The 13020-nt window shown below is 52.3% G+C and overlaps 1 protein-coding gene across 1 annotated transcript in view; it reads left to right on the top strand.

Moving 5' to 3' along the window:
* Positions 1-13020, top strand: part of PAPPA2 (pappalysin 2) — a 96507-nt gene that overhangs the window by 60623 nt on the left and 22864 nt on the right. Inside the window, exons 15-18 of the mRNA XM_056356672.1 lie at positions 1819-1996; positions 4252-4465; positions 11269-11437; positions 12147-12279. Coding sequence (XP_056212647.1) covers positions 1819-1996; positions 4252-4465; positions 11269-11437; positions 12147-12279 — 694 coding nt within the window. The remainder of the gene's footprint in view (positions 1-1818; positions 1997-4251; positions 4466-11268; positions 11438-12146; positions 12280-13020) is intronic.

Below are 13020 nucleotides of genomic sequence, written 5' to 3'. Positions count from 1 at the left end.
GGAGAGTTTTTCTTCCTTTGTGTTGCATTGCAATAAAGCTGCCCATGCCAGCAGGGCAGCGCAAAGGTCACTATGAAAGAGTTTGTCCCGCTTTCCATAGGGCTGGGGGATGTCTTGTAAAAGCTACAAACCAGCGTGGCTTTTAGCTGTTGGGAGAGGAGACCTGGGACCAATGTGTCCTTGGGAGCTGAGCTTCCTTGGGTCTGCGCAGTCACCTTGGCAGGGTTGTGGGCACAGTGTGTCCCATCCTTAGGCTGTTCCTGGAGGGGGAACAGGCGTCTCCGGGGCTGAGCTGGTCCCCGTGCCAGCCTGAGCAAGAGCGTGAACTCACAGGGGGTGGAGACAGATGGAGGTGAGTCAGGCCATGTCAGCAGGGTGGACCTTCCCTCTCCTTGGAGAGCTGCAAGCACTCGTGGTGCCTGGCGGGCAGGTTTCCCGTGCTGCAGCCATCGGTGTGTGCCGAAGGAGAGATGGGTGCTGGGAAGTGCAGTGGGGCAGCTGGGGATGCACTGCTTGGCCCCTCGTCATGGGGGAGGTTATTAATTACACGGCCACACAGCTCTGTGGGCCAAGGCATGCCCAGGGAAAACAAAATGTTCCCGTTCTCTGAAATGAAACCGCACAGAATAAATCTGCCTCGGGTGACAGTTTTCCTGTGTTTGGCAGCGAGATGGGAAACTTCTGGACAGAGCTTCACGATGTGGCTGTCACAGCAGATGGTAGCTTGCGAGCGCCCTGCCCTGAGCCCTCCAGTGATGTTGCTGGTTTGGCTATGTGACCCTACTCATCTTGAGGCATTTTAGGAAAATGCGCGCAACTCTCCCCTGAGCATCCTCTCCACTTGGATCAGCTACACCATGATCCTGTTGCACACCCAAGAGTACCAGACCCAAATCTAGCAATGTCCTTCAGAGTCACCACGTCCAGGTTCAATCAAAACATGTTGGCTGGAAGGACAGGTCACACATTTGATTGTCCAAGCAGCGTGGTTGTACTCAGCTGGTAAAGAGGCCTGCAGGAATGGTGTTAGTGGTTTGGGAGTGGAAATCACAGTTGGGGTTGGAAGGGACCTTTAGAAGATCATCTTAGTCCAGCCCCCCTGACATGGCTAGGGACACCTTTTCACTAGACCAGGTTGCTCACGGCACACGGTCACCCACCACTGTTTTGATGAAGTCCGTGGCACACGTTGATCATATTTAGTGGTGGAATCACTGGGGGTTAAGTTCTCATGCAGTCCTCAGCTGTGTAAGATGGGCCATGTATTTAGGATTTGTAAATGAGGTGATACAAACCTCTGATTTCTGTGGGGTCTGTGGGCTGAGGCATGAGAATTGGTGCGTTTAGGGAAAAACAATCAACAGGACAGCTGCCTGTCAGCAGCTGAAGTAAGATTTGATCTTTTAGAGGGGAAAACTGCAGCACACCGAGCTGGGAATAACTTGTAGCTCAGAAGGTGGGTAGTGTATCTTGAAGGGATTTTCGTTTTTCCCTTAAAGTGCTCTGGCACTGCTCAGACAGCGTGCATGCAGCTAACATTTTCTGGAATGCAAGCAGTTACAGACCGAGAATCAGAAGGTTTCTTGTGCAGGTGGCTTGCACGTTACCCCAAGGGTCATTCACCACTTTCACACCCCAAACATCACCCCATGAACAGGTAAGGGCTTTGTGACTCCGTGTCTAGAGCGGGGAGAAAGGGGGCACTGGGGGAAAGCTCTCCTTGTCCTGAGCCCTGGGTCAGCCCTTTCTGCTGTGGTGGCAAACCAGTAGGTTAAAGCTCACTCACAGGACTCTGATGGAGCCTTGCTTTCTCTGCAGCAGGAGGTGGTGCTGACATGCAACTCGGGACAGTGGGACAGATCTGTGACTTGTGACCCTGTCGACTGCAGTGTCCCTGACCAGTCCCACGTGTACTACGCTGAGTTCTCCTGCCCCAAGGGGACCACCTACCTGCAGAGATGCTCATTCTCCTGCATCCACCCAGCCAAGCTTCAAGGTATGGTCTGGAGCGCTGAGAGATTTAACCACCCTTTTCGGTGCCACCTTTCCGTGCCCTGTCCTAAGCTGGTCAAACAGAGCATTGCTATTTTGAATTTCCCAGTTATTTTGGCTTCTTCTAGGCAGGTGGGCTCTTTTGACACTTCCTGAAATAGTGGGCATCCTTCCACCACCTTGAGCGGAGATACCATAGTGTGGGGTTATTCCCTCTGACTCCCATCCCTTGGCTGGCAGCCCTTATCCATCCACCTCAGGGTATAGGGATGTCTTCTGATAGCCGGTGAGGTCTGGCAGCCTCCAGTACTATGGGCAAAAAGGAGTCAAGAAGCGTGGAGGCAGCCAGCACGAGCAGACAGGGAGGACTTCAGAGAGCCAGAAGTGGCTCAGTGCCTGGTGGCGGTGGAAAAGCCTGTGGTTCAGGAGGCCAGGGGCTGTATAAAGCTGTAGAGACTGATGCCCACAGCTGCGGAGCAGTCTGGGAGATGTTCACCACCCAGACACACAGCAGTCCCCCAGACATGCCATGGCCTGGCTTTCATTCTGCCGACTCCATCGATAGCCGCAGGAATGTTTTTAAGCCAAGGCGGAGAAAGAGAGCTACTGTTCCTGTCTATACAGGGCTGAGCTGGATGGGATTTCGGGAGTAATTGCCTTGACAGCTTCAAGCATTGGGACTTTATGTGAGTTTCCACCAGTGCCTTCGCTCTGAACAATCACATACAACAAATCATTTTAATGGGTGCCCTATTTTATGGAGACATTTATAGCCGAACTGTATGAAAATCTTTTTCTTTTTTTTTTTTTTTCTTTCCCCCCCCCCTCTTTTTTTCAAAGTTAAATCTAAGGAGCAAAAACTGCGGAGAATTAAGGTCTCATTTCATGACAGGGGGGATGCCAGCAGATCCCCAGCGTGGGCTGATCAAAGGGTAGCACGTGAACAACGACCCAACAGCCTGCATCCTGCCCAAAAAGATGCCTGTTGCCCTGGGTGGGTCAGCTGAGGGCAGGGCTTTCATCTGATCTTTCACTCACAGCTGCCTCTGGTTCCCCCTGAAGTCAAGAGGAGGTCTGCTGTGCTCTCCCAGTGGGAAGGCGTCCCCTCGGTGGATAGCCCTGGGTGACTTCTGGTGGCTGACACGATGGCTGGTGGCGCTTGGCCAAGGCTGCTGAGCCATGTGGGTGAACTCTTTGAGGTCCAGCCGACTCGGCTGAGCTGGTGAGGCAGGGACGTGCTTGATGCTTGCTCTCCCCAAAGGCTCTCCCCTTACAGGCAGGCTCTCAAGGCTAGTAAATGCTAAGAATAGGCAAGGAAAGGATGACACGGCTGCACGGCGCTCGGGTGTGGGGGATGACCCTCAGCAGTGCCAGCCTGCCAGGTACTCAAGCAATGAGCGGCGGCATGGTCCAAGAGCAGTTGTAGGCAGAGCAGTGACCCCATCAAAAGAAACTGATTCTTGAAGGGAGTGTGGAGCAGTCTGGCCGCACTGGGAACCTGCTGATCCAAACCTCTCAGCAGGAAGAGTAGTATTTGCTCCAGTCCAGCTTTTTTTTCTTGCTTAGCAGTTCCCAGTGAACCATTCATCATCCCCACCATGTGGGTGATGCAGTCCTGGACACTTACCACAGACACCCAGAGCTGTGCAGTTTTGGCCACCCATTAGCTGGGTCTACCAAATGACTTTTTCTTTAGAGGGACAACAAAGAGTTGGGCTGTAATATTCAACCCAAAGCTTCAGTAACGGGTGGTTTGAATTCCCAGTCACACCAGTTTAAGTCTCCCGCTGTCCTCCTGGCACTTCCCATCTTGGGCTGCACATGTAGCTCAGGGTATGACCGCTTGTAAGGGTAGGAAGAACAAGCTGCAAAAAGCACCTGGGGGGAATGAAGGTGGGCTGAACTACATATGACAGACAGGTGTCATTCACAAAAGCCCCCAGCCCACAGAAGGTTATGCGGAGACATCACCAGAGAGGGAGAAGTTTAAATGAAGGTTTGGGGGAGATTTGCAGAACCCAGATCCTTTCTCCATGCCCTAGGAGTTGTTCCTTCCCTGCTTCTATCTGCATTCAGGGAGTTTCTGCCCCAGCTTGACCAGGCATGCAATGGAGTCCATGGTCTTTGTATTTGTTGCCTCCCTTGGCAGCAGTATGCTTTCTAGCAAGAGGACTTTTGCTGGTTGCTCCGAGCTTCCCTCAGCAGGTCTCCATCCCTGAGTCATCTGTTAACCCCAACACACTTCTCTTCTGCGGTCAGGAACAAACCAGTGGCTGACCTGCTTGGAGGATGGTCTCTGGTCGCTCCCCGAAGCCTACTGCAAGCTGGAGTGTGATGCACCCCCTGCTGTGGCCAATGCCAAGCTCCTGGTCCCGCGGTGCCTGCAAGGGAACCACGACGTGGGCTCGGTCTGTCGCTACAAGTGCAAGCCTGGATACCACGTGGCCGAGAACGCAGCAGGCAAACCTAAGAAGTAAGTCTGTGGTGGGTCTGTTATCACAGTTGCCTTCCTCTTCTTCTCCCCACGGGAGCAAGGAAGAGAGGTGATGGTATGCTGGCAGTCTGATTTGATGGATACAAGGTAGTTCTCTCTGGTCATGCAGATTTCTTGAAATGCAAGCGGCATTCCCCTGGTTTAGGTGAAAGGAGGTGGGAACAAGGTGTAAACTGCTGTTACATGCACACATATGTTAAGTGCCTTAAATTAAAGCACGTGAATTCTCCCTTGCACCTCAATGTACTTGTCACTTGGTGAAAATGAAGCCTGTACAGAAGTGTTTGCAGGCTCTCAGGTAATTAGATGTAATAAGATGCTGGAAGATTCCTGGAGCTGCTCTCTTTCCTAGAAGCGATAAAACATAAATCAGGGCTATGGGTGTTGTAAGAATGAATGACTGCCTTTTGTCAGGGTTAACATTTTACCCCCTGTACATCTTGGCTGAATTTAATCTCAAGCATTGGCATTTCAATTAGAGAAGATTTTTCCCGATGCTTCAGGGAATAATTCCTGGTGATTCACTAGCCCTGTTCCCAGCCAATATTGGGAGGCTGGGGGGTAAGCAGCACTATGTCTGCGATGCCTCCAGCTGAAGCCCCCTCGGGTATGGTCACTACAGATTCCCTGGCACTGGCTGGGTTCTCCCCAGAGTCTTGATGCTAGCCCAAATCAGGTAATTATGTGCTAATTGTTTAATGCCCCCTTCCAGTTTTAATTGGATGCAGACTTTGTCTCTACTTTGCTCTGGGGTAGGGTTGTTGTGCGCTGAGAAGCAGTTGCCAAATTTCTTGCCTCGTAATGAAGGAAGTGGTTTCTGTAAACAGTTTTTTGCAGTGTTAGGAGCATTTCTTGGGCCGAGGGGAGCTGGGCAAATTATGATTATGGGCTACGATCACATGGACTGCTTTGCAAACTGCAGAGCAACTTGCTTGCCTGTGGCATTTCAGGCGCTGGGCATGCAATCAGATCAACTCAGCTTGCAAAGTTAGGCCATCACAGTCATGCTGCAGCGACTGCTCATAAAAAAGATGCCCTCTGGGAGTTCCCAAGGCTCCTCTGATGTGTGTGTAACCACCATGGGTCTGAGCAGCCCGTGGGACGAGTCAAGGAAAATCATGCAAAGCGGTTTGTTTTCATAGCAATGCACAGTGACATAGCATTTTCACATTTGCTATTATCACTACTACTAATTCATCTAACATCTTTGATGGTAGAGTACGATCCTGTTATGGTAAGCAGAAAAAACTTTAACAGAAACAGAGAATTTGTTGCTTGCTTGTCATGCAGATTAGCTGCTTTTTGAGTGGCCTGATGCAAAGCAAAAGCCTTTCCTTGGAAGTGTAAATGTCAGCGTACTGTCTCATCTGGAGCTCTGGGTATATGCTCGCTCAGCATAAGTACAAACCCCTTGGCCCATGTAGTGAGTAGCAGCCACTAGCCAGTAAGCGGGCCAGTCGATTGCTGGAAATCCTTCTGGTGCTTCAGCCCTGGCAGGCGGAGGATGGGAGCTGCCAGAGTGAGAGGTTGCTTGCTTTGTTCAGTCCAGTTTTGGAGAAGGCGAGTTGTTGAAGGTGATGGAGAACTCTGGAAGGGACCAGCACTGGTGGGGTGCAGGTTCCTGATGTGCTGGTGTGCAAGCAGGGTCTCCGCTGATGATGGGGACAATCAAATTGTGGGGTCTTCTGAAGTCTTTCTGGGTTCAACAGACCGAGTTTTTGATCTGTTGTCTCCCTGTTGGCCATCAGCACAGCAAGCACCAGCCTTGCTCAGGGATTTAGTGCCGTACAGATATTGATGGGCATAAGAAAGCAAGACTTGCTCTGTGTACTATACATTGGACAAAAGTCAGGCACGATCCCCAGATGACACTGAAGACTTCTCATGCCAGCTAACCACTTCAGCCTTGGAAATACAGTCAGGTTCCCTTTGGATTATTCTTCTAGCTCTAGCGATTTGTTCTTTTTAGAGGGGGATGCTGGAGAGAGTACAACCCCCAGCTGGCCTTGCCAACAGCTGTGGGGCTCGGACTGTTCTCCAGGGAAGATGGAGAGGTGGCTTTGAGTGTCTGTGGGTTCCCAAGGGATCAGCCCTCTCTTCTGTTATGTGAAAGACATGCTCAGATTCTCACAGAATTGTTATAAGAAGCTCAGTCATTGCCTTCAAGGGTTGCTTGCAGGCACCTTTCCTTCAAGGATGGCTCTGGATCCCCCGTGGACAGGCACAGCAAGAGGAAATTCAACCCAGCCAGGACTCAGCATTGCCTCCTGACTAGCTGCTCTTTTGATCAGCCTTTTGCAGTGTCTTTTTCTCTCATTCACCTCTTAAAACACCACGGTTGCTACAGCTGGGTTGGGGACCGAAGGCCTGGGGCTTTGCTCCTTGGGTGGTAGGGCGACAGTGCCCAGCAGACCTGAGCTGTGGCTGGGATCCAGCTGTCTCGGTACAAGCTGTGATGCTCTCGGACACAGCTGCTCATGTGAGCCCCTCACTTCTGTTTCATTAGTTGAATTTTACCACATGGGCAGTAAGGATGCTTAGAAAGCTCCTGCAATCTTAGATGAAATTCATTTCCCATAGCATAAGTGGAAAAGAAAGGGGATGAAGAAACCCATTGTCTCCAAGAAGATGCTTTTATCTAGTAAACTGGGTGAGGAAAGGCCCTTCAGAAATTACTGTTTGTCAACAAGGGATTCTGGAGGAAATGCTGGTTTTATAATCAAGGTCCTGCCAGGGGTTTGCTGCCTTTCTGCTGGCAGGATCATCTGAATGATGATGCTGACATGAAGGGCAAAGCTTTGATGTTTCCTAAAGGAAATCTGTTTTCAGCTTGGAGAGTCCGCATAACAGCCTGGTTTCCAGCTGCCAAGCTATTTCACATCCAACTCCAAAATAATGGTAACAAGGGGAACTTAACGTATACATTTGAGCTTTGTATTGGGAGCTGTCTGGTTTTGGGTAGCATCTGTCCAAAGGCAGCACCAACTCACCCACCCGGATCTGTCAAGGAGCAGCGGCTGGCCTCGTCCACAGCTGCAGCATTGAAAGAGCTGGCCTGAAAGTCAGGGGTCTGATACTTCAGGGAAAATAGATGTCACCCCCTCAGTTGTCCTTGCTGTTGCTTCCATCATTGAAGTGTCATTTGAAGCAGGTCTCCAACAGGAATATCTAGGGCATCCTTTAGAGGAGCCCGCTAAAGCTGAGAGGATGCTCTCAGTTTGGGGACCGAAAAGGTCAGCCCCTGGCAGAGGGGTTGTTTCACTTGCCCAGTGTGGGATGATTCCTTGAAGAGGAGAGATTTGGGGATCTTAAAGCTACCTTTGTGTGAGGGGTTGAGCCCCTTCTGCTAGCCTGAGGAAATACAGCAAAGACCCACCAGGCACCCAGGTCTTTTAGGCAGCTTTGAAAGTCCCAGCTTGCATTTTTGACCAGAGGTCAAGGGACCGCAGCACTGCTCCCCTGATGAGCTTCCATGGAGATGTCAGCCCCTCTGCCTTCTCTCCCTGTTCAATGACTACAGAGATCATGAAAGAGGGAGGGGGAGGTGGGAGAATGTGGAGGAGAAAACTGACTGGAAGGAGGTTAGCAGACCAGGGGCTGGAAACGCATCAGAAAGATCGCAGCGGGCAAAGCAGGACAACCTAACCCGGGAGCGCCGGAGTGCCACAGGGCACCAAGCCACTGTACATTTGTGGTGGGTGCAAAGGCGTGGGGCACCCGCAGCTGCTGCCCACAGCTGGCTCCTTCCAGATAAAAGGCAAACACCCGCACGGCTGAGGGAGCCGAACAGCCAGGTAAAGAAAACACAGGCTGTCAACCGGACTGCTGTGACACTTCCACCCCGAAGATCTCTGATGAAGATTTACAGCCCAGGTTGCCCAGGCTGTTTGGAGCACAGCAGCAAAGGTTCTGCAAGCTGGTGTTGCTTTCCTTCAATTTATCAGCATATCTCCCTCCCTCCCATCTATTCTTTTTGAAGCCATCAGTCTCCTGCCCTGGGACGTGAGGCTTTAGGCTTGTTTATCGTTGGTCCTGTATGGTGGACCCAGTCCCCCTGAGCTGGCTGCCCCAGTACATGGCTGGATCCCAGCCAGGCTCCTCCACGCTCAGCTCCCGGAGCTGGGTGAGGGCTCATGCCCTCACATCAGATGCAGCCCTTGCTGGCCTCAGATGTCTCCCCTGCCTCCTCTACCCGTTAGGCATCCGCTTGCCCAGTTGGAGGGGGAAGCTTTGACTCCGATATTCCTGGCTTCCTTGTTAATCCTCGAGAAATGCTACTAACCCAGATCAGAAGTCGAGGGGTCGGGAAATTTCAAGCTGCTGTGAGGTTGTGTTTTGGTTTGGGGTTTTTTTATATATCTATATATAAAAATATTTTTTTCTAAAAAGCCCCTCCCTCCCCTTCCCTGTGCCTTAATATAATCTGCTCACTTCATATATGCGGCAGAGGTCCACACACCACCTTCTACCCTGGGGTCAGCCCAGGCCAGCCCTGTTTGAAGCTCCCTAGCAGAGATGCTGGCAGTGCAGTGAACCTCCAGAGCAATGCAGTTTCTCCCCCCAGGGCCAGGGTCCAGGAGGAGGGTGCAGGTCTGGGGAGAGGTGGGAGAGGCTGTGCGCAGCTTCTTCCCCTGCTGGCATTGCTCCAGTGCCACATCAAGACAAGGACTCCTGGTGAAAAATGATGGGGCTGCAAACCACAGTGTGCACCTGTGCAAACTGCAATTCCTGCAGCGCGTCCTCTCCACTCTCGGCCCCTCTACCCCAGGTCTGCCTGCAGCTCCTGGCAGAGGGCCTCTGAATAGGCAGAGGAGCAACAGGGAGGTGCAGTAGCTGCATGGGCTATACCCTGGTGGCAAGTAGGGGAGTGAGAAGCAACAAGTGGCTGGGATGCTCCTGGTTTGTAAAAGTGTTTGCCTGAGGCATCACTGTTTTGGTGATTCCTATTGCTGTAATGCCATCAGCTTAACTGCTGGTGATTTTCCCCTTGAAAGTTGTTTCAAGAGGGGGGAAAGTGCAGCAAGGACCTGGACATCCAGCACAGATCAGTACCTCTTGGCACGTGCCTTTGCTTGTCTTTAAAGGTGGGCAAACCAAAATGTTCAGATATTGGAGGAGGCAAGGTCTGACAGGGACATCTTCAAAAAGCAGTGACCACTGTCCCAGTAGAAAGGGTGAGCAACCGAGAAAGTTAAATCAGGGGTGGGCTGAAACCGCGGGTGCCTAGAATGGGATCCAGAGTTGCTCCTCCTCACCACGCTTCCAAAACAGTACGTAGTTGCAGTTCCCTTCAGTCAATTCCAGGCTGCTGCTCTTGGGGTCACTTTGCAGCACCACTTGCTGCTCTGGTGCTCCCACCATGGCCAGCTGTGCTCCCGGTGTGGTCTGATGGCAAGATTTGTGCAGAGCTCTGCTCCGGGGGGCCTGCCGCATCCCCTCCCCTGCCTGCCTCCGTGTTACCTGCTGGAGCCTGAATCCACAGCAGGAACCTGCTGTCCCCCTTATACAGTCTTCAGGAAAAACAGATCTCTGACTTCTGAAGGGAAAAGGGGAATCTCTAAGAGCTGCAAATGATTAAAAAGGTGACAATGTTTCAAAAAGCTGTTAAATTTCCCACGCAGGAGTTCCCAGCAGAAATGTGATGGGGATGGACACCAGCTCCTGCCCTAGGTCTGGTGGTGGGATGCAGACAGGGTCCCCTAACCACTCTGGGCTGTGTGACCCTGTGCTGTGCACTGTTTTGGGGGGCCCCACACAATGTCTACTGCTGCTCAAAAGGAGGGGCAGTTTATTGCCTTCCCTGGGATTTCTCTAACCCAGTTAAACCCCTCTCTGCGTACCTGTGGCATGTTATATACTCCATACCGTGGCACCTGGAGCCCCGCCTGCTGGCATCTGTGGTGGGAGAGGGCAGGGGCAAAAGTCTCATTAAGGATGGAGCAAGCTAATAAGGGACACTGGGGTGGGGAAAAGTCTCATTAAGGATGGAGCAGTCGGCACTGGCTCAGGTAAAGCCCATCAGCCCTGTCAAATCCTGCATGTCAAAGTCTGGGGTCACAGTGACATGTCCTCATCTGGGAGAGCGGTCCCCAGCCAGCCCAATACCTCGTGGGGTTTTGATGCCTCTGTGTCAAAGGTGCGGTGTCTCTGTCGCGGCCAAGGACAGGAGACTGAAAAGTGGGTGGGCTCTGCTCCTGGACTTTTTCTTCTTTTTTTTTTTTTTTCATCATTTTTTTGGCAAGTAGTTTGTGCCGGTGCTGGTTTAGCAGCACAGGATGGTGTTGGTCTGCTGTGGTACAAACAGCCCCTCTGCGAGAGCAGGATTGACAGATCTGGCTGGAGTACAAAGAGGAGCCTCAGGAGTAGCTGGGCACAGGCCAGCAGGATTTACTGGTGGAGGCTCACTCAATCCAGCAAAGTATGTAGCTACTGGCGATGGGACAAAGCAACCTGGGACACACAGGGGCTCGGGGCAGAGAGGAATGGTTTAGGGGCACCATGAGAGGTGGGGAGCAACAGGGTGGTGAGTGCAAGGAGAAAGCATCCAGTGCCCCTAAATCAGTTCAATCCCCCCAGCAAAGGGAAGAAAAGCTCCTGGTTGACCGTGGACTGTCCCTTCAGGAGGGACCTACCCACGGTCAGGGGTGGGATGGCATAGGAAAGCCACATGCGGGGGGCTTGGTTGTCTCTAAGCTGCTATTGTTTCCGCGGGATGCTTGGTGCACCCAGGGTGGGGTTGGTTTGGGATGCTGCAGCGCAGTCTGGCATCTGTGTTTCCCCAGGAAGTTTCTGAAGGTCCAGTGCCTGGAGAGTGGGCAGTGGGAAGAGGGACGCTGTGTCCCTGTGGTGTGCGAGCCACCCCCTCCCGTCTTTGAGGGCATGTACAACTGCACTCGGGGCTTCGAGCTGGACAGCCAGTGTGTCCTCAACTGCGAGCCACAGGGACAACAGGTGAGTGACTTTGGGGCAGGCAGAGAGCAGCCGAGCACCTGAAAGCAGCTCCCTGTCCTGCTGCACAGGGGGGCCCCGCTGCAGCTTGGCCATCCCCAGGGCCAAATGCCCCTGTACCCCCGAACAGCAGTTGCCTTGCAACCCCAAAGCTTTTCTTGCTGCATACCAGCCATGGTACAGGGTGCACCACTGCCGGGGGATGCTCTCCTGTTCCCTTCAAAAAGCAGTGGTCCTAAGCAAGCCTGCTTGTCTTGAGTGAAAAGGGTCAGAAAGCAAAAGTAGAGGGTTTCCAGCAGGTTTTGGGAGCTACTGTGAATGCATGTGCCTGGGATGATGGGCAGTCTTGCTGCAGCGGGTTTGCTAAGCCAGGGGCTTGCCTGGGGATGGAGATGCTGCCTGCCAACCTCTTCCACCCGGGTTTTCCATCCAACCTGCTGGAAGGATCTTGTTAAAAGAAGTGTGGTTGATTCCCTCTGGTGGGGTCCAGCAGCAGCTGGAAAACAGTTTGCTCTCTGGTCAGTAATGTAAAGCATGCATAGGCTGGACCAGATGGCTCCAATGCAGCTGCCCTTGAGAGCTTCCCTCTGGACTTCACTGGTGGGAGGGGGGGTCCCTGCATTTTGTTCCCCTCCAGAGCTGGGCAGTGGCCGGGCAGGTGAGCCCTGCTGCTGCTGCTGGTAACACCAACTGCTCTCCCTCTGCTTTGCAGGTTCCTATCATCTGCACCAAGGAGGGCTTATGGACAGAGGAGTTCAAACTGTGTGAGAGCCTACAAGGCACTTGCCCACCGCCCCCAGAGCTGAATTTCGTGGAGTACAAGTGCGAGCAGGGGCACAGCATAGGTGAGGGCAGACAAAAGCTAAACATAAAACTAAGCCTTATGTTGACTCAGCCCTCCTAGAGAGCTGAAGGTCACCATGACTCCTCTTCTTGTACTAATCCCTAGGAAATTTATGGAAAAGATCCTGTTTTCTTTCTTTTCTATCCTCTTTCTAAACGCAGACGCGGGGTGGTTTTAACCTTGTGCATGCCCTGGTTGTACTTTATGGGCAAGACCCAAAGCTAAAGCTGGCTCCAGCGTAAGCATCTTTCTGCAGAAGGAGCAGGAACACATCTGTAGGGCAAACTCAGCCCTTTGCATCTTGCTAATCTCTAGCCCTCTGCCCCACCCCCAGGGTCTCTCCACTTGCTGCTTCTGGCGTTTGCACATTGAATGTGGCAGGTCCCAGATAAAAGCTGCAGTGACAATTGTGTGTAACAGGGCACTTTCACCAGATGAGGGACCACATCATCCGTTTCTTTCTTCAGGACTTGGTCGCTTTGTGCTTTCAGGAAAAGCTGCAATGCTCAGTCACGGTCGTCACATCTTGTCTGGCATCCCGCTGGACAAGGACACTTGAGGAAGCCTGTATCCCTGTAAAACAAAACCACCGGTCATCCAGGCCTGAGCAAACCAGGCTGAGGCCAGTCTCAGGGCAGGGGCTGCTAAGGTTAAGCTTTGGACAGACCCGATGTGAGACTGGGGTTAGGGCTGGGATCCAGCTGCTTTTCCAAGGTGTTCTTTACTGGTTTTTTCCCTTCCT

This window comes from Falco biarmicus, chromosome 11 (genome assembly GCF_023638135.1).
Source record: "Falco biarmicus isolate bFalBia1 chromosome 11, bFalBia1.pri, whole genome shotgun sequence".
Taxonomy (NCBI): Eukaryota; Metazoa; Chordata; class Aves; order Falconiformes; family Falconidae; genus Falco; species Falco biarmicus.
This window is presented reverse-complemented; position numbering and strand designations above follow the sequence as displayed.